General features: G+C 38.9%; 1 protein-coding gene across 1 annotated transcript; it reads left to right on the top strand.

Moving 5' to 3' along the window:
• Positions 1-4,356: 4,356 nt before the first annotated feature.
• PCF11 (PCF11 cleavage and polyadenylation factor subunit) lies at positions 4,357-27,075 on the top strand. The gene is given in 17 exon segments (XM_037523058.2): positions 4,357-4,422; positions 4,425-4,585; positions 8,119-8,244; positions 10,023-10,211; positions 10,566-10,760; positions 11,616-12,733; positions 13,143-13,323; positions 13,431-13,914; positions 14,439-15,988; positions 18,108-18,207; positions 21,047-21,166; positions 21,628-21,733; positions 23,273-23,456; positions 23,955-24,110; positions 24,455-24,547; positions 25,065-25,100; positions 25,973-27,075. Coding segments are annotated over 17 exon segments (5,043 nt in total). The 5' UTR covers positions 4,357-4,394; the 3' UTR covers positions 26,189-27,075.
• Positions 27,076-27,841: the final 766 nt, after the last annotated feature.

A 27,841-nucleotide genomic window follows, 5' to 3' on the forward strand; every position in this document is an offset into this window, starting at 1 on the left:
TCTGGCTCTGGTGAATTCTCTCACCCTCCCGCGCTTCTGACTGTACCCAGTGCTTGTATAAATAAATAAATCTTTGAAAAAAATAAATATAAATAAATAAATAGGTGGATATACAGTAAAATAAATAAAACCTCACTTTCACGGGCTTAAAAATATTATATTTATACTTTTGTGTCCTTTTTCTTTAAGGACAAATTTCCAAATTGTGTATGTATTGGGCCCCACAAAACCTAGGTCTACCTCTGTCTTTTTGTCTGCAATTCCCTTTTTTGTCTTACACTAGTTACTTCTACGGATTCCTTCAAAAGCTGTCAACCGTCAGCTCTTCAGGGTATTCTTCCTTAACCATTCCTATCTCATTAGAAGTTTCTTTAATGCTCCCAGTCTAAGCTGCTATCTTGTCATACTGCATGGCATGACTCTTGTCATTCTATATGCTAATTGTTGGTTTAATTGCTTATCTCACTGAACAGACGAAGAGCTCCTGAGAACAGGAGCCATGTTGAATGAAGTTATGAAAAAATAGGCAACTTTTTAGCAAAGAAAATCTGTAATTTGTTATTTGGAAGATTTTCTGTTTGGCTCATTTGCTGTGTGTTCTTTTGCATTTTTCAATCACAACTGGAAGGAAATGCAATTGATTAAGGTAATATGGAAACAAAATTGTATTCATTAAAACACATATTTCTTCCAATAACTGAGAAGATTGTAAAGGCTAAGATTTCTGAGCCCTAAACCTACCAACTGGTGGACTGAATCATTGGTCTCCCTGGCTGATAATCTCTCTCTCTAAACTTTCAATATCAAGTCCAATCTCTATCTTAGGTTCTCAGTGTATTTGTCTCTTTGAGTTAGTGGAGTGCAACAACAGAAAAATAAGGTGAAATTGAGATCAGAAGGGCTGATCAGTCAGTATTTATTGAATATCTACCATATGTCAATTTTAAAACTTTAAGTTTTACACTGGAATTGTTTTATTCTTGTGATAGTTATCTAAGGCACAAACTTAAAAAAAATGCTTTGAATTATGTATCTTTAGGACTATACATGAAAGACTGTTTATTATACCTGGAGTTTAAAAAGCAAGTAATAAATTATATATAGTAATACTATTTTTTGCAAAGATCAGAAATAGGTATACATATCATTTATGTGTGTATTCATTGAAAAAGGCATGGAAGGATACACATTAAACTGATAACAGTGGTTGCTTTGTGGTCAAGGGCAGAAAGAGGGAAATTTCATTTTGTATTTTAATCCTTTAAGCATGCATTACTTTATAATCACAAAATATGTAAACAATAGAGTGCTTAAGTGGATAAAGGCTTGTTCCTGCTCTTAGCAAGAATGTTATATATGTATAAAAAGTGTAAATATTATCCTTGTATATTATTGATGCACACTGGACTCCCATGTTAAAGGGGAAATTCTACCTGTTGGTAGTGTTAGTTAACTGTGTGTTTTAAAAAGGGATTCCTTTTTAAAAAATTCTCTTATTTTTTTTTACTATGTCTAGAGTACACATTTCATTCTTTCTGATACAAAAAATTTACATCCGAGGGCAGAGGTTTTTGGAGGAGGAATTAAGTTGTCTTGTAAAGGAGGAGTAGAATTATTTTTCTCAAAAAAAAAAAAGGAAAGAACAATGTAAGAAAATAAATATAAAAAATAAAGGCTTTATATTCTGGGGAAATGCAATAATTAACAGGTATGATTTTTGAAAGTGGCTCTGAGGGGCCTCCCTGGTGGCCTAGGGGTTAAATCTCTCTGCTATCACCATTATGGCCGGAGTTAGATCCCCACATAGGGCCCAGCAGACCTCTCCAATCTCACCAGCTGCTCCCCTTAGCAGTGTATTTCAGTAGATATGCCTGTTCTGCTCCCCACTCTGTCTCTGTCCCCTTGCTCCTCTGGCCTACACCCCAGTTCTTCTATGCAAAGAAAATAAAAATGAAATTCATACATATAAAAAAAATAGCGCTGGGATACCAACTGTTTCCTGGTTAGATGTAATACTTTTTTTGTATTATTCCATGACACTATAAGTGGGCTATCACTCCCATAAAGGCTAAGCTGGGGGTCTATCCATTCACTTTTGCACCTATCATAAAGTTGGGTAGATAACTGGGACTTACTATTGTTGATGCAAAGAGTGCATATGCGGTATTACTTGCATATACCCACAAGAGAACTGAAAAAGCTTAATGTACTCATTTGGATATTTAAAAATACTTACTCATTTGTGGTCTGTGCTGAGGATTTAAAGAAAAAATATTCTTGTAGCATAGTACACGATTCAAATAAAAGTGTTGTAAAAAAAAAGAAAAAAAAGTGTTGTGGCACTCTCTTTTTTTGTACTACATTTAAAAAAAATTTAAAGAAAAAAAATAGTAGCTATGGCACTCCCAGGTTTTCAGTATCCTTTGCGGGTACATACATTTGTTGATTCACAGACCAAGCATATATTGTTTATTCTGTGGATAGCTTGGGAGGAACACAGTAGAAACCAAATGAGAACTTTGAAAACTTTTATTTTTAAAAAGTTTGTTGTTAAAATATTATTTAAAAAAATGAAAAGTACATCATTTTCTATAACGCCAAGTTTAATAACTAAATTCACCTTAAAAAGTATAAGGAAAACTATTACAGAGCTATTTTACCCTGAACACTTCCCTCCAGAAAACAGGAACTTTGACAGTTCCTTAATTTTTACTATGCCTATTATGTCTAAACATTACCACGCTCACAGTGGGATGAGATTACTGACATCAATACTTATCCAACACTACGTCTTAGCTTCAAATGAGCACAAATCTCTTCCCAGTGTTTACTTTTCATGCATACGCGATACAATGGGAAAAAAGGGGAAAAGTACTTATGTCAAAATTAATACAGGTTATGAAGTTGTTCCCTATCAGTTATATCTCCAAATAGCTAGGAAATCAAACCAAGATGACAACGTTCTTTTGTATGCTACAAATCGAGGAATGACTTCATTTCAGAGCTCTCGCTTCTGGGGAACAACAAAGTATCCACAGAGTGGAGCCCTCAGGAGAACAATGCAGCACACTCTCCGGAATTAAACTTATTTTTTTCAACCTACATTGAGGTTACTCTCTCTGCTCAATGAAAAACACAGTTTCACCGCGCCAGGCTGCAGCTCCCCGCGCACCCCCTGCTTTGAGCGGCGAGCGTCACCTCCAGCCCCGCACAGGGCTCCAGACGCGGGGCGCGCCCCCACACGCCTGCGGGCTTCCCTCCTCCCGCGCCCCGAACCCCGCGGTCCCCGCCGTCTCCAGACGCGGAGCGTCGCGGGGCGCTGCTGGGGGGGCCTGGGTGTGGCCGCTGTGGAAACCCTGCGCGGGGATCCAAGCCGGCCCCCCAAATCCCGGCCGCGGGAATCCAGCCCCACGCAGCCTCCGAGCCACGCAGTGTCCCGGGGATCCGACCCAGGAGAGCCCGTCGAGGTGTTTATTTTCGGGGCGTGGTGCCCCGCGCAGGAGCCGCCCCCGAGCGCGTCGCTCCGGGGTTCCGGGTAAAGCTGCCCCCCTCAACCCGCCCCCCCCCGCCTGACTCCAGGCGGGGCTGTGGCTGTGGCCGCGGCGTCCGGGCCCGCCCAGGCTCTCGGGAGCACCTGAGCCGCGCAGGAGGTGCGGCGGGCCGAGCCCCGCTCCCCTGGGCACCCCCGCCCGCTCCGCCCCCCGGCCCCGCCCCCGCGTGGGGCCGACTTGGGGGTGACAGACGGGGGCGCGCCGCGGCGCTGGGGGGACGCAGGGACGGCGCCGCGCTCCCCCAGTCCGGCAGTCTCGAGTTTCGGGAAGCGCCTCCCGCAGGCCCCGGGCCGCCCCGAGCGGGTTGTTATGGCAACACATGACCGCACAGTCCCTTACGAACCGGCCAATGAGCGCGGCCGTCTTTCCCTGCGCCCCTCGCGGCCGTAGGTGTTGCGCAAGCCCGGCGCCGGCCCGTGCGGGAGGGCGGCGCCGGGACGTCCTGCGGAAGGGCCGGGGGCGGGGCCTGTGACGCGGCACGGCGAACCAATCGCGTGCGGGCTCGTCCGCGGTCCCGCCCCTTTACCGCACCTCTCCCTCCCCTGGCTCATTTCGCACGACGCAGCGGTTGGGAACACAGACATTTTCGGAGCTGGAGCCGCCGCTGCCGCCGCCATTTTGTGTCTGTGGAGAAAGAAGCTCCCGGGGCGGCTGGAAGTGGACGGAGCGCACCCCTGAGACGGCGGCGTTTCCCACCCGAGGGTCCCCCGTGTCGTCCCCCACCCCCTCCGCGGTCGGCATGTGGTGAGGCGCAGCCCGAGCCCCGGGCGAGGAAGAGGCGTCGGCAGGGAGGCGGGCGCGAGAGCGGCGTCGGTCGGCGGGGCTCGGCGGGGCCGCGGCGCAATGTCAGAGCAGACGCCGGCCGAGGCCGGGCTGCGGGGGCCCGGGAGGACGCCTGCCGGGATTATCAGTCGTCCCTGGAAGACCTGACCTTCAATAGCAAACCGCACATCAATATGCTGACCATTCTAGCCGAGGAGAACCTGCCCTTCGCCAAGGAGATCGTCTCTCTCATCGAGGCCCAAACCGCCAAGGTTTTTATACACCCCGCAGCCTCCTATTCTTCTCGTTCCCCTGCGCAGGGCCAGCCTCGCCCCAGGTCTCGCTTCCACCCGGGGGGCGCGTCCCCTCCAACCCCGCCGCCCGGGCTCGGCTCCGGCCTGGCTGCGGGCGTGGGCCGCGGGAGGGCGCGGGGGAGGAGGAGGGGGCGCCCCGCGCGGCCCCCGCGGTGCGGACCCCGACACCCCTGCAGGGACCCCCGGGGGGGCCCGGAGCCGTGCGCGGGCGGGGAAGGAAGAGCTAAAGCCGTTTGACGACCCCCCCCCGGGAAGGTGGGGAGCGGCCTCCCCGGGCCCCGTGGCCCCCCCGCCCCAGGATGCCCTTTGGGTGCCCGCGCCCCGTGGGTTGGAAGGAGGGGAAGGGGGACCTGGGAGCGAGCTGCGGGGGGTGGGAGCAGGGCCGCGGCCCGGGAGCGGCCGCCCGCTCGGAGCCCAACATGGCGCCGCGAGCACATGACGCGCGGGGAGCCGAGCGCTCGCCGGCCGGGCAGCTGCCCGCGCCCGTCAGCCGCCCTCTCCGCTCTGCGGGGCTGAGGTGCCCCGAGGCCGGGCAGCGGGGGCGAGGGCGGGGTCTGGGCGGTGGGGGAGGGCGAGCGGAGCCGGCCCGTAGGTGGGGGCCGGCCCTCCGGGTAGCCAGCGCTGGTGGTTTTTTTTTTTTTTTTTGAGAAGTTCAGTCCCTCCTCCTCTTCCTTCTCTCTTTTTTTCTTCCCTTCCCTGATAGCGAAGACGTGCCTTTCCTTCTCCCCTGGCCAGTGGTCCTCTGCCACCCTCTTCTCCCGGCCCCTGCTCCGCGGGCGCGGGGTCTGTCCCTCCGGCCGAGTCACTGTTCCTAGCGCCGGGCGCGCCTCGAGCCCCCGCGTGACGCTGTCAGTTATTTTTCAAGCTGTCCTCACGGTGTAGCTGTTTCTAGTTGTTAGCGATCGAAAGTAATCAGGACGAGCCTCCTCTTAGCAGAGTGAACCCCTTTTAAAAGGCCACTTTGACAACAACCACCAATTTATTGTTTAGAGGCGTTTTCTGTCTAGTGTAAAACTGAGTGGTCTGACTCTAATAAATGGTTTTGAAATGTGTGACTGGTATTATAAAATTTGTGAATAAAACATATAAAATATGTACTTGTCTTTTTTATTTACCTTTGTAAGGTGTAGAATCTGTTTCCAAGACTTATTTTTATCTACGTGGTTGTGTGTTTTAAACAAAAGTCTTTAAGTGACTTGGGTTCATTCTTAGGTTCCAGCCACTCTTGGGTAAATCTGTGCACGAGCCACACGGTGTCTGGTGGTCCTTTCAGTCTTTAATGTAAAGAGGACAAAAAGTAGGGCTTTTTTTTTTTTTTTCTTTTTTACGGGCCCCGACAAGTTTGTCGTGCTAAGTCTGACAGCTAAAATACAAGTTTTCATTCATCTTTTCCTCTGAATGTCTGTGTGATACAGCTCTTGTTCTTTATGAGATTTCAAAAGGAAGCATTCCTCATACGCAACATTTTTTTTAATTACTACCACAAACATGTTGGACGTAAAAACTTAGTTTTTGCCTTGTCGAAGGCTGAACTTGACATCGAATTCCTTTTTGAAAAACTAAAACTGCACTTGCATTTAAAGAAATAACATTGATTTTTTAAAATTAATTACTTGTATTTTGGGGGTTACTAATACTCCACAGAGCCTAAGATTGAGCAGCTCAGGGTGTCACTCAAAAGTTTCCTTGCTGTTTGTTAATGGATCCAGAAGAACTACGGGAAGTGAAAACGAAATGCTGACTGTGTGACCACATTAAAACTTGTATTTGTGTATGGCTACACGGAGCGGTGAAAATAGATGGACCCTTTGCTGGTAAAAGCTGCAATTTTTTTTGGTACACGTTTCCTGGTTATTTTTGTAAAGCCAGGTTGAGGAAAAGATGTTTTAAGTCACTTGGGGGAAATGATCTTAATCAGGGTTGGGGTGAGGGTGAGGGGAGGGGTTTTCTGTCACTTGGTAGCAAACTGGCTTGGTTTTGTGTTTCTGGAGAGAAATGTTTGTGTCCTTATTCTCTGGCATCTCGGTATTCCTAAACTTAGGGATTCACACCTAATTTGAATTCCTCCCATGAGGCAGCAGTAGCAGGAAAATATTACATATAAGAATTCACTTAATTGTACAATAAATTAGTGTACTGAACAGATTTTGGTTTTAAAGAGAGCCTGTTTATCTCCATGAGTACAACAATGACTAAAATGGTATGAAACATGACATGGTAAGAGAAAGACACAGCAATAAAGCATTTGACGTGTTGGTACTTAATAGATTACCCACATACAGTGGCCTTGTGAACCATTTTATTAGTACTGTGAAAGAAAACTTTCATACAAAGTTATTCAAAGGTTCCCTTAGCCAACTGGTTGTAAAGGTTTTAACAGAAGCAAGAGCACTTCCACACACTTGTCTGGGCGACTGGTTTTGTGAACTATGGTGGCATTGTGTACTGCAGAACTGTGAACCTACCCTGGCTACAGGTAGCTGTGGGTGAATATTCAGGGTTACGATTCCTATACACATGGGATGGGTAAAGGGGGAATTTTTTTTTTTTTTTTTTTTAAATCCCGGGTGCTCCTGTGGTGTTGGAGTTAACAGTTTATGTGGTGTGTCTTACTGCTCCTCAACAAGTCTGTGAACCTGCTGATGCTTTCTGGAAACTTGCTGTGCCTCTAAAAGCCAGTGATGGGTAGGCATTGCAGTTGAACTGGGGCAACGTTGCTTTGCTTTGGAAAGGGCCACATCACCACGCTGACATTGCACAAATTTAGAACCCCTGGTTTGTGCATGTCAGAGGAAAAATGTCTCAACGGAGAGTCGGTGCTGTGAAGAAAATCTTCAGAACAAATCCTGGTTTCCAGAGTCAAGTTCAACCTGACTTACCTGACTCAGCGGCTGCTCCATCCAGTTTTTCTTGTATCAGTAACAACTTGCATCTTCCTGCATGTTCATGTGCAGTTTAAAAGATTTTTCCCATTAACTTCCTATGTGAAGTATACTTGATTTCTTTGTTCATTGCGTTATAGAGACGTAGTCCTAATGATGTGACAGGTAACAAAAGCTTCATAGATTTTAACATATAAAATACGCCTGTGAAAATTAGGCTCTCTGCCAGAAGTTTGAAAATTTGCTACATTAAATCTAGGCACACCCTTCTAAATTAGTACTGGTCACAGAACTTACACTTGGATTGCAGAAAATAATCCCCCCCCCCTTTTTTTCCTACTTAAAACACAGGTCTTTTTACCATATGAATCTGAAATTCCATTGAGTGTTAAATGAGTGTACCAGAGATTACCGTTTTTCTGTCTGGTAATTCTGAGGTTATTTTGTGTACTCCACTAAAGGTCATTGAAAGATGAGACCTTGATCAAAAATCTTTAGTGTCAACGAAAATAGAGGTCTGTATTGTAGGTTTTAAAACTCACTTTAAAAAGTAATTCTTTGGTAATAATTCATTATACTAAACTTCTCAGTTTCTTTTTATTACTTCAGGCTCCTTCCTCAGAGAAGCTTCCCGTTATGTACCTAATGGATTCTATCGTGAAAAACGTTGGAAGAGAGTATCTCACTGCCTTTACTAAAAATCTAGTTGCAACATTTATTTGTGTGTTTGAAAAGGTATATATGCATTTAGAAATATTTTGAATTTTTAAAAAAATGTGTTCCTGACTAAATAAATATTTGTCTTTGTGTTGGGTTTTCTTGGGTGGTGAAAATCAAGTGCCATGTTTAAGTTAGTGGTTTATGTTAAGATTTTTGAAACAGATTCTAAGGGTTTAAACGATATCCAGAAAGAGATGTTTGCTTTTAGGTTAATTCAGTTAGTTTGTATATTAGAAGAGCTGTTCCATTACTAGAACGAGGTGTGACAAGATTTGAAACTTACCAAGAATGCTTCAAATTTCAGTGTTTAGGTTTCTGATGTTAGGATGTTGACTCTTGGGTGGGGGGTGGGAGGGTAGCTCTATCCTCTGTTGTTTCTCAACCCAATGATTGATACCTGAGGCTTTTGTGAGTTTGTTTTCCCCTGGAAATGTCTCGTTACTTTGTTCATTTGTGTGTTTTATGTGAACATTCTAGGCTTGTGTGAATGGTGAACTAGTTAATTGCTTAAGGTTACTTTGAATATACTTCCTTACTCTAGGTATTTGGGAGAAAGCCTTGTTTGTTTCTATACCTGGAGATTGTAATTCCTTGCATACATTGTATCTGGTAGTTTGGCTAATACAGTGTGATGTTGAGGAAGATAAGGGATTTGCTGAAGTCATTTTTTTCCTGTTAGACTTTTCCATAACCAAACAAAAAGGCATTTGTAAGATATTTAGGTTTAAAGATTTTTTCCCTAACATGAAAATTTGCTGGTAGCTTTATATTTTAGTGGGTGCACCTGTTGTATCTGGAGATACCACAGTGGTCAGACTTGGAGAATTGGGAATATTTTGAAAGAACATACAGTATCAGATTTTACTTGTTTATTAGAACAGAAAATGTATAGTTACCATTTTATTTTTTTCCCATTTAGTTCTTAAGAAATACTGCTAAGTAAGTATATCCAGAAGAAATTTGGAAAGTTGTTTTTTAAAATTGTATTAAGGAGTTTGTTAATAGTGTATATTGTAGATCTTTGCTAAATACTTCTTAAGGCTATAGTCCGGGGGGAAAGTCTTCATTCTACAAGTTGGGGAGTTAAACCAACTTCTTAGTTTCAGTATGTTCAAATTCAGTTGGTTGGGTGTTTGGTTGATTAACTTTCTGAATCTGACTGAGTCTAAACATAGTTGATGAAAATGACTTTGTATTAAATTATTGTACAAAGACTTGAACATAATCAAGGCTTTACTATTCTGAAGTTAAAATCTAATTCAGTTTCCCAAGTACTTGGTTTCTCTGGTGGCTAATTAAAAAAAACAGCCTGTCCTTAGTGGATAAGTTACATAAAACTAATGCTCACCAGTGGGGTAAGAGCTTGTGAATTTCAGTTATTAAGGTGACTTCCATGCCACAGAAAACAGCAGGTTGATTAGTGAGATAAGTTTGTACTACCATGTAAGTAAATTAGAACATTCTAGCCACCAGGTTAACTAATTTCTAGTAGTTTTACATTTTTGTCCCGAGTAAGTAACATTTGAAGCCCTAAAATTGGGAAACAATTTATGCCTTTAAAAATACAGACTTGTTTGTTTTGATGGCTAGGTGACGGTTTTTCTAATTTTTTGATGGTGAAATTAATTTTTATATTTGTAAACCAAATATACTTTCAAATTATTACTGTTGTATGCATGTAAACTGAGTGATATACTGCTATATGTGAAGAACAAATTTATACGGCTATGTATTTGATATATAAAACATTTTATAGTTACGTAACAAGCCATAGAATTGTTCTGTTGTTCTAGGTGGATGAAAATACTAGAAAAAGTTTATTTAAATTACGTTCCACATGGGATGAAATATTCCCTTTGAAGAAACTTTATGCCCTGGATGTCAGAGTCAATTCGTTAGATCCTGCTTGGCCTATTAAACCTCTGCCCCCCAATGTGAATACTTCTAGTATCCATGTGAATCCTAAGTTTTTAAATAAATCGGTAAGTTTTAATCTGAATGGTATTTAATTATTTAAGTGTCAAATTTTGACTTCTCTAAAATTTCTGCCTGAAAGAAATACCGGGTAACTTATGTTGAATCGTCGTAGCTAAAACATTTTTTTTCCCCCACATCTCAGATTGCTAGTATGTTTAAAAATGTGCTCTTATTTTTGCATTACACAATGCATTGATTTTGGTTTTATAAATTTCTGAACATTTTTCTCTGTGCCTTTAATCGTGACTGACCATTTAAGATCATGGATAGTGTGTTTCGAAAGATAAGCTGATGATTTTAGTTCCTCCTCAGTTTCCTTTGTAGCTATATTATCTTTAACAAAGTACTTTTTCTTATAGCCTGAAGAGCCTTCAACACCTGGCACAGTGGTCAATTCCCCTAGCATCTCTACTCCTCCAATTGTTCCTGATATACAAAAAAATCTTACCCAAGAACAACTAATAAGGCAGCAGTTGCTGGCCAAACAAAAGCAGTTGTTAGAACTTCAGCAGAAAAAGCTGGAGCTGGAGCTAGAGCAAGCGAAGGCACAACTGGTAAGTAGAGTTACCAGCTAAATGTATTTGAAACATTTTAATTTTGTGTTCTGATACAGAAGTAATTGTTTAGTATTTGAAATTTATTAATATTTTAATGTTTTCCCTTTTTTTTGCAAATTATGGCATATTAGGCCAATTTTTCTATCTATTGTAAAGCTCCGTTTATTATTAATTGTACGGCATTTCCTTTCAAATCGTTTTCTAAATTGCGGTGAGATAGCACCTTAGCTTTGTTAACGATTTTATCCTGTGCACTTAATACTCAGGATGGCAGGTATGTTGTGAATGAGTTTGCATTTTCTCGATTGTTTTGCAAACTTACACTTCATAAACAGAAATCGGTTCCTAGAAGCCTACAAAAAAAGTTATCACAAAATTTTAGGAGGCCAGGAAGATTACATATTTCTTCTATGCATGGATGACCTTGGGTACTGAGTTATTTAACTTAGCATAGAGCTTATCTGTTAACCAATGCTGCTTAGGGAGGTGCTAAATTTTATGACAGTTTAGTTGGAATGACTCTGACTCTTGTGTAGATAGTGTATTAGCAGTTTCTTAGTAGCAATCTGGCTTACAATTTTGAATAATTAGTATGGAGGAGGATTTTTTTTCCCCTGTCCTACCTAGAGGTTATGTTATAAAACCCCAAATTAAAGGATAAGTATGAAGTAACAAGCCACATAAGTACAGACTTTTTCATTTTAATCACCACTTAAACATTAGAAGCATATAATGTAAAGTACTGAACAAATGAATTTATTGACAAATTATTCGGTTTATTTTATTTATTTATTTTTTTACAAATAGTCTGTGTTTTTCAATATTAACTTGAACATTTACTTTGTATTTCAGGCGGTTTCACTTAGTGTTCAGCAAGAGACAGCCAGCTTAGGTCCTGGATCTGCACCATCTAAATTACATGTTCCACAAATTCCCCCTATGGCAGTTAAAACTCCCCATCAGGTTCCTGTGCAACCTGAGAAAAGCCGTCCAGGCCCATCCTTACAAATTCAGGATCTGAAAGGAACTAACCGGGATCCCCGTCTTAATAGAATGAGTCAACATTCTTCTCATGGAAAAGATCAAAGTCACAGGAAAGATTTCCTAATGAACACAGTGAACCAGTCTGATATTAAGACAAGTAAAACTGTACCGTCTGAAAAATTAAATTCATCCAAGCAAGAAAAAAGTAAATCAGGTGAAAAAATAACCAAGAAAGAACTTGACCAGTTAGATTCTAAATCTAAATCTAAATCTAAATCACCATCACCCTTGAAAAACAAATTATCCCACACAAAAGACTTGAAAAATCAAGAATCTGAAAGTGCAAGGGTATCTGATATGAGCAAAAGAGATCCAAGATTAAAAAAACATCTGCAGGATAAGACTGATAACAAAGACGATGATGTAAAAGAGAAGAGAAAAACTGCAGAAAAAAAGGATAAAGATGAGCACATGAAATCATCTGAACACAGACTAATTGGAAGTAGAAATAAAATCATCAATGGCATTGTACAAAAACAGGACACGGTAACAGAAGAATCTGAAAAACAGGGCACGAAACCGGGGAGATCGAGTACGAGAAAGCGATCAAGATCGAGATCACCCAAGTCTCGATCACCAATTATACATTCTCCAAAGAGGAGAGACAGGCGGTCACCTAAACGAAGGCAAAGGAGTATGTCTCCAACTTTAACACCCAAAGCTGGAAAGATTCGCCAGTCAGGAGTTAAGCAGTCACACATGGAAGAGTTTCCATTACCTTCTAGGGAGGAAAGAAATACTAAGAGAAGCACGAAGCAGGATGTTCGCGATCCAAGGCGAATAAAGAAGGCGGAAGAGGAACGGCCACAGGAAACTGCAAATCAGCATTCGACAAAGTCAGGCCCTGAACCAAAGGAAAATGTAGAAAACTGGCAAAGTTCCAAGTCGGCCAAAAGATGGAAATCTGGTTGGGAAGAAAATAAAAGGTAGGCTGTTAATTTTATTCATAATCAAGTAAGAGAATAAGTACACTTAGGAATACAATGTTCATTATAAAATGTTTGAAAGTGTTTATGAGGTGCTATAATTAGTGCTTTATGTTCCCATTTGAGTCTTATGGCCCTGTGGGTTTAAGTACAATTATTATTCCTATTTTACAGATAAGGAAACTGAAGTTTAGAAAGGTTAACTAAGCTACCTAAGGCTGCACATCCAGGACATGCAAGAATCAGAATTCATATTTGATTTTCCTGACTTCAGATCTTAGGCTCTTAACGATTTAATTACTTTTATGGTTATATATTCATTTAAACTATCCTTTTAAAGGGATTTTTAAATACAGTCCTGAGTATGTAAAACATTTTAGGGAGTAACATACTGCTTTTATGGTTTCAGCTTACAACAAGGTGATGAACATAGTAAATCTCCTCATCTAAGGCACAGGGAAAGCTGGTCAAGTGCGAAAGGAATCTTGTCACCTCGAGCCCCAAAGCAGCAGCATCGATTAAGTGTAGATGCCAATCTTCAGATTCCTAAAGAATTAACTCTTGCAAGCAAGAGAGAATTACTTCAAAAGGTAGTTACAATGATCCCATTTAATCATTACTTTCCTTTGTCAAAGTTTTTTTGTTAAGTACTTTTTATATTTAAAATACTTGATTTCCTTTTATCACCCCTATGCAGACGAGTGAACGTTTAGCATCTGGTGAAATTACACAGGATGAGTTCCTTGTTGTTGTGCATCAAATTCGACAGCTATTTCAGTATCAAGAAGGTAAACATAGATGCAATGTACGGGATAGTCCTACAGAAGAAAATAAAGGTGGATTAAAAAAGAAACCTCTCTTATCTGATGCTGAATTAACCTACTATGAACATAAAGCAAAACTGAAAAGGACACAGGTTCAGCATTCATTTCCAAGACTTGATCTCTTAGATCCTGATATTTTTGACTACCCTTTGACTGATGCCTTGTTGTCTGGAATAGAATGTGAGCCATCCAAAAGTAAACATGCAAGTAGGAATAGTGGAGCACAGTTTGACAGAAAAGAACAATTTAGTGAAAGAGCAAGACGTCTTTCTCCTATTTCTGGGAGTCGTACTTATGCTGAGAATCTTTCACCCCATGAGGGCCGGAGAAGACATGACGAGCAAGTCTCTGCTAAAGGTAGAAAAAGTTAAATCAGATTGTACCTATTGAATCACAGCAGTGAAGGGAAAATGAACCAGCTAAGTGGGGATGGATTTTTGTTCACACTTCCGGTTTTTTTTGTTGTTGTTTGGTTTCATTGTTTTTCCCTCACAGGGAAGGGAAGGGAGCTAATATTTCTAAGGCTAACTCTATGTTAGGTACTTGACTAGGTTCTTTAAGTATGTAATCCGATTTAATCATCACAAAATATACATTATATCCCCACTTTATAGATAGGAATCGAGACCAGGGAGGTTAAATAACTTGCTCTCAAAATAGTAAGTTGACAGAATGGGTGTTTTTTTTTTTGCCCAGGTGTTTTTGACTATTGTGGGCATCCTCTTTGCTGCTGCTGTCTGTCTCTTCCCTCCCCTCTAATAAAATGAAATAGTTACGTATATTTTTCGATAAATATTTACATGAATATAGAAAGACGTTTTAAGGTAATTGTTACAAATTTAGATTTAGGAAAAATAACTTTTTTTTTTTCTTTTTAAAAGGTGTACGAGAAGAGCAGAGATCACCATTCAATGATCGTTTTCCACTTAAGCGTCCTAGATACGAAGATTCAGATAAACCATTTGTAGACAGTCCAGCACCAAGATTTGCCGGCCGTGATACAAATCAGCGACTTACGGCTTTAGCTGAAGACAGACCGTTATTTGATGGACCCGGTAGGCCATCAGTCACAAGAGATGGCCCAGCCAAGATGATTTTTGAAGGACCTAATAAATTAAGCCCTAGAATTGATGGACCTCCTGCACCAGGTTCTCTTCGGTTTGATGGGTCACCAGGACAAATGGGGGGAGGTGGCCCTTTGAGATTTGAAGGACCACAAGGTCAGTTAGGAGGTGGGTGTCCTTTGAGATTTGAAGGTCCTCCAGGACCAGTAGGGGCACCTCTGCGGTTTGAGGGACCAATTGGTCAAGGAGGAGGAGGAGGTTTTCGGTTTGAAGGTTCACCTGGTCTGAGGTTTGAGGGATCTGCAGGTGGTTTGCGATTCGAAGGACCAGGGGGCCAGCCTGTGGGTGGGCTCAGATTTGAGGGACACCGGGGTCAACCTGTGGGTAGTCTAAGGTTTGAGGGACCGCATGGTCAACCTGTGAGTGGACTTAGATTTGATAATCCCCGAGGTCAACCTGTAGGTGGACTTAGATTTGAGGGGGGTCATGGTCCATCAGGGGCTGCAATTAGGTTTGATGGACCTCATGGTCAGCCAGCAGGTGGAATCAGATTTGAGGGTCCTTTGCTACAGCAGGGTGTCGGAATGAGGTTTGAGGGTCCTCATGGTCAGTCAGTCGCTGGCATGAGGTTTGAAGGACAACATAATCAACTTAGGTTTGAGGGGCCACATGGTCAACCAGGGGTTGGTATCAGGTTTGAAGGACCTTTAGTCCAACAAGGAGGTGGAATGAGGTTTGAGGGCCCATCTGTACCAGGAGGCCTGAGAATTGAAGGACCTCTGGGTCAAGGCGGTCCAAGATTTGAAGGTTGTCATGCTTTAAGGTTTGATGGGCAGCCAGGTCAGCCATCACTTTTGCCAAGATTTGATGGATTACACGGTCAGCCAGGTCCTAGATTTGAAAGAACTGGTCAGCCAGGCCCTCAGAGATTTGATGGACCTCCTGGACAGCAGGTTCAACCAAGATTTGATGGTGTGCCTCAAAGATTTGATGGTCCACAACACCAGCAAGCATCAAGATTTGATATTCCTCTTGGTCTCCAAGGCTCACGATTTGACAATCATCCTTCACAAAGGCTTGAGTCGGTGTCTTTCAATCAGACTGGGCCGTATAACGATCCGCCTGGTAATGCTTTTAATGCCCCATCCCAAGGAATACAGTTCCAAAGACCTGAACAATTATTTGATTCACCTCAAGGACCAAATTTTAATGGGCCACATGGTCCTGGAAACCAGAGTTTCTCAAATCCCCTTAACAGAGCTTCTGGACATTATTTTGATGAAAAGAATCTTCAGAGTTCTCAGTTTGGAAACTTTGGCAATTTACCTGCTCCAATAACAGTAGGAAATCTTCAGGCATCTCAACAGGTATGTCTGTTGTAGTTATTCTAATATTAATGTACATAGATAGGAACTATTTTTTTAATGTTTCTAGGGTTTGAGAAAGGTTTCCGGGGAATAGCTTACTTACTCTCTAGATTGGGAAGTTTTTAATATACTCCAAAACCCCGTGTGCTAGCCATGTGGGATGAAAATTGCAATTTAAATCCAAAATCAGTTTCAGCTCTTCCAGGATCCAGAGAGATCTCTCACTCTCAGTCTCTTGTTTCTTTCTGTCATGGGCATTCACGCTTTTTAAATGTTTTTGGCTTTCAAATAGACTATTTTTTAGAGTATTTCGGTTCACAACAAAATTGAGTTGTAAGACAGATTTCCTCTATACTCGCTTTCCCCGTTCTGTTTTGCTTTTGTTTTTGGCGTCAAAGCCAGTAATGTTTATATAACGGTTGTGTTTCATAGACTTCTGCAACATTATGGAAGTATTGCGCCCCAATAAGCTGTAATAAACCCAGAGAATTTTTTAGATTGCTTTTTAAGAGCTTCCTTCGCCTCAGTTAAATAAGAATGTCAGCCTTTCCATGCTACACAGTCTCTTCCTCTTTTCCTACTCTTCACTTTTCTAGTCATTCCAGTCACATTCAGTTTTTTGACATTAACGTCAACACAGCAACCTTGCACCTTGCTCCCCAAATATTTATTACAGGGCCTCCCCGGTGGCGCAGCGGTTGAGCGCTGGGTTGCGAAGCTGCCTGCGGCCTCTGCGGCGCCGGTTCGATCGCCGGCTGCTCCCCGGCCACGGGAGGAGGGTCCCACATGGCGCGCAGACCTCTCCTGCCGCCCGCTGCTCCCCTCAGCAGTGTACTTCGGTCCTTCTGCCTGCTCTGCTCCCCACTCTGGCTCTGGTGAATTCTCTCACCCTCCCGCGCTTCTGACTGTACCCAGTGCATGTATAAACAAAAAACAAACAAATTAAAAAAAAAAAATGCCTCTATAAAAAAAAAATATTTATTACATCATCTCAACATGTACAGTCAATTTGTTGATAAATTTTTTTGTACTTGTTCTGCATACATTTTAAAATGCATGTTGAAATAATTTTAAAGTAATGTGCTTACAATTTGGGATTAATTCAGTTGACATTTACTGATGACCTTTGCTTGCCTGTTGAAATTCTAGGTTGTGTTTACTTTTTAAATTTAGGTGCTGACACTTTCTTACTAAGACCCACTCATTTCATACTAGTAACATTGCATGTAAAAAAAAAATAAGAACAAGATGAAAGAATTTTAAAGCATGTAGTAAGCATTGTTGTTAGAAAGCAGTCTTCTGTTCCTATCCAGTGGCTTGAAAAACTAATTGACCTGTCTAGATTTACTTTATTGTTTGTTCTTAAGTGATAATATTGATTCACAGATATACTAGAATAGGACTTACTTGGTCTTGTTCCTACATTATAAAGAATTGGTCTCATTTTTTATTACGTAAACATACTACTGAAAGTTCCTATGGATAGTGACTTAAGGCTAATGGTATTTACTCACATGACAGCAACATGTAGAAGTCCTACCTCTCTCTGGAGTACAAATACAGTATTTATATTTGGTAATTCCTCTGTTGTACTTGTTTCATGATTGTTTTGCTTTTTTAACATTCCCTTTGATGTCTTTTCTAATCTTTATAACCCAAAGTATGATGGTCAAGCAGGATAATCACAGAGGAGTTCAGATTGCTAGTTAAACCAGACTTTTGACATCTGTGGATAGGAGTTTGGTCAGGCGATCTGGTCTCAGCTTTGCTTTTCATACATTCTTGTGTCTTGTACAGGATGTCATTTCTTCTGCTTGTAAAATTAGGGAAAGCTCCAGCAAGGTGAAGTGATTTGTGTAAGGTCATGTAGCTAATTGGCTACCAAGAAGCTTCACACCCATTTATCAGTTCCTTATAACTCTGTGAAACAGATAAAGGAAGATATTGTTCCTGTTTGTAGAAAGCCTAGTCGTGAACTACCCAATCAAGTTACATTAGAAAATGCTATCATAGGAACTGGCCTTGTGATATCTATGAATATTTTCATGGATTAGAATGTTTAATTTTCTCTTAAATTATTGAAAGGATAGTCTTAAAACCATGCTTTTTCTTATTAAAGGTTTTGACTGGTGTTGCTCAGCCAGTAGCATTTGGCCAAGGACAACAGTTTTTACCAGTTCATCCACAAAATCCTGGGGCATTTGTTCAGAATCCTTCAGGTATGTACTTTCTCAACTTTGTGTTTTTCAGAAGACAATTACTCTTCTGTTGAATCTTGTCAATTTTATAGAATGAGGACTTTGAGAGGGCCTGTACAATTTGAGAAATTTAATCTGGCTGCAGTGTTTTTGTTCGCTTTCTGAGTTACTTACATTGTTGATGTGAATTCATATTGTTCCTCTTTACAACTAGAGATCGGTAGCTAGGATTTGTGGACTATAAAAAAGAGGGAAGGAAGCCTTCCTCTGTGACAATTGTGTGAAAATAGAATGAAACGAGAAACATCACAAATATTAGGGTTTTTGTTTCGTGTGTATGTATATGTGGTGATTCAGTAAACATTAGTTAAATCCAGAAAGAGTGCTTTATAAAGTTGATTTCTTTATATGTCTTTATGAACAAATAACAATTGTACAGAACGTGTTAAAAGAGAAGTGGAAAAAAAAAAACTGTTGACCCCCAAGCCAGGTCTCTGGAGAAGAGCCTTGTTACTGTGGGGCGAGGCATACCTGTGTCGTTACAGATAGCAATATTAGATACGAGGGCTTTAAAAATGAATTTTAGCTTTATGAAATACAGGAAAAATGGGAACAGAATAAATTATGGTCATTTATAAAATAACTTAATGAGTTCCTAATTCATCCTCTTGATTGTTGAACTTGACTGCCGCAAAGTTATAGCCCAATCAACCAAAATCATACTGGACTTTATTTTTTTCTGGACCTTAAAACATCCATTTTCAGACATAAGGTCTAGTGTGATGTTACTCAGTTTACACATTTGGGGAGTTTTCCAAAGCTTATAAACTAGGAAAGTCCTCGCTGAGCTCTAGTTTATGCTTTATCTGCCCATTAGCACAAGAAATTTATTCAGTTAATTTGAAAACTTCTTGAGATCTAAAGTCAGAAGGCCAGGGTTGGAATCTACACTCAGCTACTTTATTGGTTAGTTTTAATTGGGTGGGCAGGGCAAATACAGTCTTTGGGATTTAGTTTATTGACAGAAGAAGAGGGAAGGGAACCTTCCCTTATGACAAGATAGTATGTGTAGAAGCACTGTGCGTCTCGTAAATGCTGTATTTGTGTATGTTCCTTTAGAAATCAGTTTTCTTATTTAGTAGAGGAGTTGTTATATTGAGCTTGGTGGCATGATAAGGTGTAAAAATTGCAGATTTCCCTTTTTGTGTTAGATAATATTAAAAAATCTGCATATTTTGTTTTACCACCTTAAGTTGTTTGTCGTTGCTTGTATTTACAGGACATAGTATTGTCCCAGAGGAAATCACATCTTACTCCCCTGGGGTGGATATTTATTAATGGATTTGGGGGGGAGGAGTATTGAATGTATGTTAGGTATGCATACCTTCTTCAAGTTATACTTGTTTTTAAGTGATTTGCAAAGTATTCAGTGTTCTGTATTCGGCTGATCTCAAGGTTTCTTCTCTGAAAGTAAAAGCGCCCATTTACTAATAGTAAAAATGCTTTTTAGTCAGGCGTATGTTGATCATTTGCTGTATGGTAGGTGTTGTGTTTGGGTGAATTTAATAAAGTTCATCCTTCCTAAGAGCAGGATCTATTGACTTTTTTTTCCACAAACAAATGCTTCAGTGCCTTAAAAATATAACAACCTTAACTAGGAACAATTATTATTATCCTTCTCCATATAAAGGAAACCGAGGCACAGATACTAACTTGATCATTTTGGACACCTTGAAAGTGGAATTTCTAGTTATAGCCCAGGACTCTGATCCCACAGTTCATGCTCTTGATTGCTAAACTTGATTGCCTGAAACAATGGGAATAGCTAGTTATGACTCTTAGACATACAGTTAATTCTAATGAAATATAAATGTTAAACTAGCGTGAATATTACTATAATTAGCGATTGAGGGTGATTTATTCAGACATCTTTTCTAGACACATTAATTGTATACAAGGCGCTGTTTAGATTGTGTGGAGTATATAGTGTTTAAGGGCAGGGATTGTGTGTATTGTAGATGCAAATTGAATTTATGTCATGAAGAGGAATTTTTATTGATTCAGAACTTTTCTAGAGGTATACTGAGATGCATAGTAGGGACATGAACATGTATTAAAATATTGTTTTTATAGCTGAATTAGGAAATTGTACTCATTAGAATAGTGCTTAGCAAAATATGTAATTGAGTCTTCACCGATGAAATTGTTATCTCATGTATTCAAATTTTTGAAGCTTTAGTCAGTCTTGACATTTGCTCAACAAAATCTGAGCTGCTTACCAAGGGAGTAATGCAGCAAAGGTCAGAGAGGTGATCATACTTGAGTCACATGACTCATCTCCCTGCATTAGTTCACTTGTGGTAGGTGGTTATCAGGGGACAGGAGGACTTTTACATAGGCTTTCAGGATTTTTTTTTTTTCCCTAGAAATCTCTGCTAAGAAATATTTCCCTTTCCCAATACGGTTAGAAGGTGAGGCATAGAAAATTAGAAGTTAGTGCTAGAGGTGGTGACGCATTGTAGAGGGGAGAGGATGTGAGGCTTTCTGCTTCTCTTTAGCAAGGATTTAATTAGGCAGAAGCGGGTAATACTGACTTATTTTAGATAATGCCTGTATCTTTGTAAAATACTAGTGCTTTTTAGCATTTGTTTTCAGTATTTGTCCTAGAATATATTTTTATCAGTTGGTAACTTGCTGACTTAAATGAAAACTTACAGGAACTATCAAGATAGTTACACTCATTCTTAATATTTTGTCAAATTCATTGTTGATGAGTCTTGCAGAAAACTTTGGAAAATGCTTAGTCTATTTTGCATTGTTAATTTTTACTTTCAATTTAAGAGTGATATTTTTTCCCAAGGAGCCCTTCCCAAGGCATATCCTGATAATCATCTCAGTCAGGTGGATGTAAATGAATTATTTTCAAAACTGCTGAAAACAGGAATTCTCAAATTGTCCCAGCCTGATTCAGCTACAACACGTAAGTAGGGTTCTATACTTCATCTAACAGTACTTAGTTATGAAGATGTATGATGATATAATGATATGATAAAAGTTCATATAATTGAATTCTTAGGTATACTTTTTGTTTATTGAAAATAAATAACAGGTTTATAATGAAATTATTTTAAATTTTCTAAGATGAAACTATTACTTTTATAGTGAACATTGTTCCAATTAATCATATTCCTGCAAGTATCATATCATGGCAGATCTTTGCTAGTTCTATGAATGTTGATGAAGTAAAATTTCATTAAGATCAACTTTTGAGAGATCAGGTCTATCATTTATCAAGGTAAAAACTATATTAGATTCCTTTGCCATTAAATGTAAGATCAGAAGCACTGAATAGAGAAGGTACTCTATATGCTTATAACACTCTAGTGTTCTGATATAAAGAATACATAGTATTGAGAAATTTGTATTTCTTTTCATTTGAAGAAGTAAATGAAGTTGCTGCTCAACCTCCCCCTGAAGAGGAGGAGGATCAAAATGAAGATCAAGATGTTCCAGATCTTACCAATTTTACAATAGAAGAATTGAAACAGTATGTAATTTAATTTTCTTCATAATTTTTCTAAGGTTAACGGGGCAATAACTAATACTGGACATTATTGTCAATACTATTCATCTTATCTTCTTCACTGTTTCAATATTTAGCGTATCTGCTTTTAAATCCCTTTTTAAATTATGCCGGCTACACAAGAATTTAGGCCAGAAGGCCACCCTGAATTTGTATTTTTTAAAATAAATATTTGGCTTTTCAAGTAAAGGGAGTTTAAATATTAGGTGTTGATAATCACCCATCTTCCTTTTTAATTTTCATTTCCTCTTCATTTTTTTCTCTATGGATAGTCTTAGGCTTTTGAAGAAATGAGATTTTTGTTGTAGTCCTGGGTTAAAAAATTTTTAAAATCTATTTTGTTTTATAAATAATGCATAATCATTGGAAAATACAAATAAAATCAAGAAAATTAACTATAATTCTCACTTTACTGATAACTACTATTGACGTGGTACATATCACTTCATAATTTTCTATTGCTTATGTAAAAACCACTTAAAGCTACTTGATGGATTTGTTATATTCTTATGGGTACTTTTAAAGTCACAATTTTTTCAGAGAATTAAATCATTAAGCATTAATATGACTAAATACTTTTTTTTCAAGTATTGATTATGAAATGGACTTTTTTAAAAAAACTATAACAAGAGCTGGGGTACAGGCCAGAGGTATTGGGGAGGGGGTGAGAGGATTCACCAGAGACAGAGTAGGGAACAGAACAGGCAGAAGGACCGAAATATACTGCTGAGGGGAGCAGTGGGCGAGACAGGCAAGGTCTGCTGCGCCATGTGGGTCACCTCCCTGGCCGGGGATCAAACTTGTGTTGCAGTGGCTGCTGCCGAAAGCTTCATAGTACTGCACCTTAACCCCTTGCGCCACCAGGGAAGGCCCTAAGTATTTATTTTGTTTGTTGGTGTTCAGAGTACTAGTACAGTGTGCTTTATTTTACAGTTCTTAATTTATCTTGGAATTAGTAACTGCTCTGTTCGTTAACTTGGTCTGTATATGTATTTCTTTTTAAATAGGGAGAGCAGCGTTTCTCAGTAACCTTCTAGTTTTTATCTTCTCAGTTATCCATAATACCGGTATTTCTTCTATACTTCTTTCTCTGTTCTTTAGGACCAGAGTTGGGCAGTTGAGTTATTCAGAACTCCACAAATCTGGAAAGGTTAAAATCTAATTTTTCTGCCATATCTTCAGAGTCCATCTTGATAGTGATTCTAAGAATAGGCCAACTATTGTTAACTAGTAGATCATTCCATTTTTAGCTAGTCCTATCAGTGCAAGGATAAAGCTCTATGTTCCAAGATTCACCAAAGTTAAGAAAAACTGGTCAGTGATGTACTATTAGAGAATAATGTTGATCTTTGGCTTGTTAGCCACTGTAACCAATTTTTGACTGAAACATTATTTTGTCACATAATTGTGAAAAGCTGGAATATTTGTAATTGCCTTTTTTGAAAAGACCATAAAACCTCTTTATTTCAAAACTAAAGATTATTTCTTTGTTTTTCAAAATAGACGTTATGATAGTGTTATAAATCGACTCTACACTGGTATTCAGTGTTATTCTTGTGGAATGAGGTTTACCACATCACAGACAGATGTATACGCAGATCACTTGGATTGGCATTATCGGCAAAATAGAACTGAAAAAGATGTTAGCAGAAAAGTCACTCACAGACGTTGGTATTACAGTCTAACAGTAAGTAATCAATTGAACTATCTTTTAGTCTGTAAGTTATCTCATTCTAAATGTATATTACTTTAAATAATTGCTGAGCTAACTTGTGACCATTCTGAATGAAATTTGACTTTATACAATTTAAAAAGATTTTAAAATAAATTTGAATGTTATGTATTTGCTTTCTATTGAGATTAGAATAGGACACAAGTTTCTTCTAGCTCTGAAATTCCAAGGTTCTATGACTTTTTATTTTAGTAAAAAATTGTGTATGTGAAATTTAAATTTGTAGTCGTAACTCTAGTGTAATAGCAAATTAACAATAGGATAGGATCTTAATTATTCATTATGTTGAACAGTTGCTTTATGTTTGTTAATAATGGCACTTGAAGAATGAAAGTATGATTTTTACATGATAAAACATTGTGGAAGAATGCACTCATAACCTTTAAATGTGGATATGCAGTAAAAGTTGAGAAACAGATGAAAAATAACATGTTTTAATAAACTCCTTTTAAGGACTGGATAGAATTTGAGGAAATAGCTGATCTGGAAGAACGTGCAAAGAGCCAGTTTTTTGAAAAGGTACATGAGGAAGTTGTGCTTAAAACTCAGGAGGCTGCTAAAGAAAAGGAGTTCCAAAGTGTACCTGCTGGGCCGGCTGGGTCAGTTGAGGTAAGAAAGAATGTAAATTTTGTGCCTCTACTCTACCCCTTCCTGTAAGTAAATAATAATGAACATACGAGTTCATTTACATCCCTTTTTAAATGATTTTAAGTTTCACTCTTCAATTTTGTAGTTACATAATATAAATGACTAAAAACAGGAGCCCTTAATTATTTTTGCATGGAAGATTGCAAAATCCTTAGCATTTATTTTGTATCTGTATTATATATTAAACATTGTTTAAACTTTCAGAAAACCTTAAATTCCTTTCTCCACTTAAAATGTTTGTCTATTTTTAATGGGATACACTGTGTTCTGTTATGTGAATTTCATGTTATGCGGTTCTATTTTAGAGTTGTGAAATCTGTCAAGAACAATTTGAACAATACTGGGACGAAGAGGAGGAGGAGTGGCATTTGAAAAACGCTATTAGAGTAGATGGAAAGGTAACTGGCAATTCTTTACAAGCAAGTGTTAAGGTTTTTTAAAAATATTTTTTGGTAGGGATAGCTTACCCACCGAAAGGAAATGTTATTTTTGTTTTTTGGTGTTAGGAAGAAAGGCATTGGACTTTAGAGTCACACAGTATGTGAGTTGGCAAGGACCTTAGCAATCGTGTGTCCATGCTTGTACACGAGCTTGTGTAAGTGGTTCATGATAACCCATGATTAGGTCTCATGAATCTAGTTGTCTCTCTGCCTAACCGTGGGATTTTTATTATGAATTCTGATTCTGAATTTATATTTTATCATCAAGAACTGTCTTGAAAACATATTAAACTAACAGTATAAAAGTTCAGAGAGAAATCAGGATGAATATTTGTTTTTTATTTATTTTTGTAACCAAGTAATTTTTGTTACCTTTCCAAAGATAGCGGTATTTTCTAGTTTATATTTAAAAACTGTATCAGAATAGCCCTTTAGAAATGAAAATGCATGTGAAACCCTATTTTTTTTCCTTCAGATTTATCATCCATCATGTTACGAAGATTATCAAAATGTAAGTTTTTTGTTCTCATTTACATTAATCTTGAGTTTTCTTTTCAGCACTATTGTCATTTTAATGATACACTGTTTTGTTTTGACAGACTAGTTTGTTCACCATTGCTAATACTGTATTGATAGGATCTGATACTATGGCCTCTGTGTTATGGAAAGATGTAAAAAATACGAATTTGAAATTTCTGTGTCATTCCTGCTTCTGTCTACTTGAGTGTTGTGTCTTTTACTAGAGGACTGGACATAAGAGAATGTGAGGGAAACTGAATTTAGGGTCACAACGGGAATAGGTTTCTAGCACTGACTGCTTATTTTTCCTTTATACACTCAACTCAGCCATTTAATATGGGAATAAGCTGTAAATGAGTGCATGTGGGATCTGAAAAAGGCATCAGTCATTCTGCAGAGCAATCACTTTTCAAAGAATGGGACACATTCACTTTCAGAGATTTGTTTCCTGGGCTCAAGGGGCAATTTGGAGGAGCTGAGTAAGATTAGACTTGGATGTTTGGATGGTTTGTGGGAGTTTAAAAAATTCTCATAGGATTAGGTTAGCTACCAAAACCCCAGTTTTATGTAGGGTCACCATCTATGTGGAGTTTAATATAGAAGCATGTCTAACCACCTTCTTTTGGCTTTATATTGGTTACTGCTTTTCTTGGCTCAGCCCATTGCTGAGAATCTATTAAATGAGCAATATACATTTTATTTGGCTGGTTTTTTTTTATGGCATGTTTCGTTAGGAAGTATAGGCTGTTTTAATTGCTTTTGTTCTGTTTCTTTGCCCAGATAGTTCTTACAAAACTGAATGTCATTTAATGTGGTATTTTTGTACTTTAACGAGTACTTACTATAGGGCTTTTAATTTTGTAGACATCTTCATTTGATTGTACGCCATCTCCCAGCAAGACACCAGTTGAAAACCCCTTGAACATTATGTTGAACATTGTCAAAAACGAATTGCAGGAACCCTGTGAAAGTCTCCAAGTTAAGGAAGAACAGATTGATACCCCACCAGCTTGTATAGAGGAAAGCATAGCAACACCCACTGAAATTAAAACAGAAAATGATACAGTCGAGTCAGTTTAAATAAAATGACAAAGGTATGTTTTTCTTTTTTAAAAAAGCTGCTGTTGGATCTAGAAGGTGAAGAATTTTTTTTATGTATATATAGACATATCTCTATATAAATTGGCTAGCTGAGGCAGGGCCTTCAGCTATCATTTGGTTAATAAATACATTTTAGTATTTGCATTTCCTACTGCCTGCAGAGTTTCAGGTGCTTGTTGTGTGAAAGTTCTGTAGATGTGTGCAAATTTAACGAAATGAAATTGTATGTGTAAAAATGTACGATTTTCACTTGTGAAACTGTAAATTATAAATAAAAAATATTTTTGCTATCCATGGAGTGTAATATTTATGCACACCATCAAATAAAGACAGTGTTTCTGTACTTTTTATTGGGTGAAAATGGAATTAAACAACCAAGAATTTTTTTTTTTTCCTAGTAGATTCCCATGATTAAAGAAACAAAGTATGAAGTTAGTTTTATCCTTCAAAAGGGAGTTGTGAGAGCACTGCAGGACTTTTCTCAATAGAAAAGCCAAATTTGACGTTTTTAAAAACGAAATAGGACATATTTGCATTTATATATACATAATATATATATATATCTATCTATCTCCAGCTATAGAAAACCATCCAGATGTTCATTTTTGAAAAGTATCTAATGAAGCAACTTTTATTCTTGGACACTGATGCCATCAAACGATTAACAAATATATTTAAGTACTAAAGGTGATTTTTTTTTTTTTAATGACATTTTTCAAATTGTCAAATGATTTAATGCAGTTACAGGGGAATCTGTAAGAATGTTCATTTGAAACATGGTTTAATCTTTTTTCTTTGGTTTTGATTGAATTAGATGGATACCATGAGATGTTAATATTCATACATGTAATAAACAGAATGAAGAAACTGTGCTTGTTTCTCTTTATTTCTTGAGTGGCTTTAGAGTGCAAATGTTTTCCATGTCCTTTTATAACTTTGTTCTTTAAAACATGTACTTGGCACCTTCTATGAGCCAGGTACATGGGATGCAATCTTTGCTACTGGAAGAGGGGGGTAGGCATATAAAATAGTAAAAGTCATAGTTTGAGTGTTTAGTATGTAGTAGGCATTGGGTAGCTTTTTACATTTTCTTCTGGTACTTAACAAAAGTAATGCTTTGTATGTCTAGTTTAGATGAAAATTTGAACTTAAATCCACTTAAAAAGTTGTCAAACGAGAATTAAACTTGGCTTTGCTTCATATTATTTCATACTTTTTCTACAATTAAAGGCTTGAAAACTTGTTTTCAAAAATTAATTTTGGCCAGTTTGGTCATGCTAAGGAGCTTTGTATTACACTGATGACCAGAGTGCCACTAGAAATTGTAAACAGAAGTGACATCCCATCTGCATCTAAGAGGTTTTTTTTTAAATATCACATGAATAAAATTTAGAGATTATCAAATGCTACTGAGGTTCAGGAAAAGTGGTATCTTCCGCATTTAAATCATTCAACACCATTATGTAATAGCTAAAATTAACATGTGGACACTGTCATGGAAGAAATGCTAGGGTTGGCGTCCAAATATGTAGGTGAAATTTTCCTCTTGTGCCTTTTTCTGGGGAGGCCATCCATAGCTTTTATAAAATGCTTAAAGGTGACAAATGAAAAGGCAGCATACAAAACTACAAG

The sequence above is a fragment of the Talpa occidentalis genome, unplaced genomic scaffold (assembly GCF_014898055.3).
Source record: "Talpa occidentalis isolate TD23 unplaced genomic scaffold, MPIMG_talOcc4v2.1 talOcc4.3, whole genome shotgun sequence".
Taxonomy (NCBI): Eukaryota; Metazoa; Chordata; class Mammalia; order Eulipotyphla; family Talpidae; genus Talpa; species Talpa occidentalis.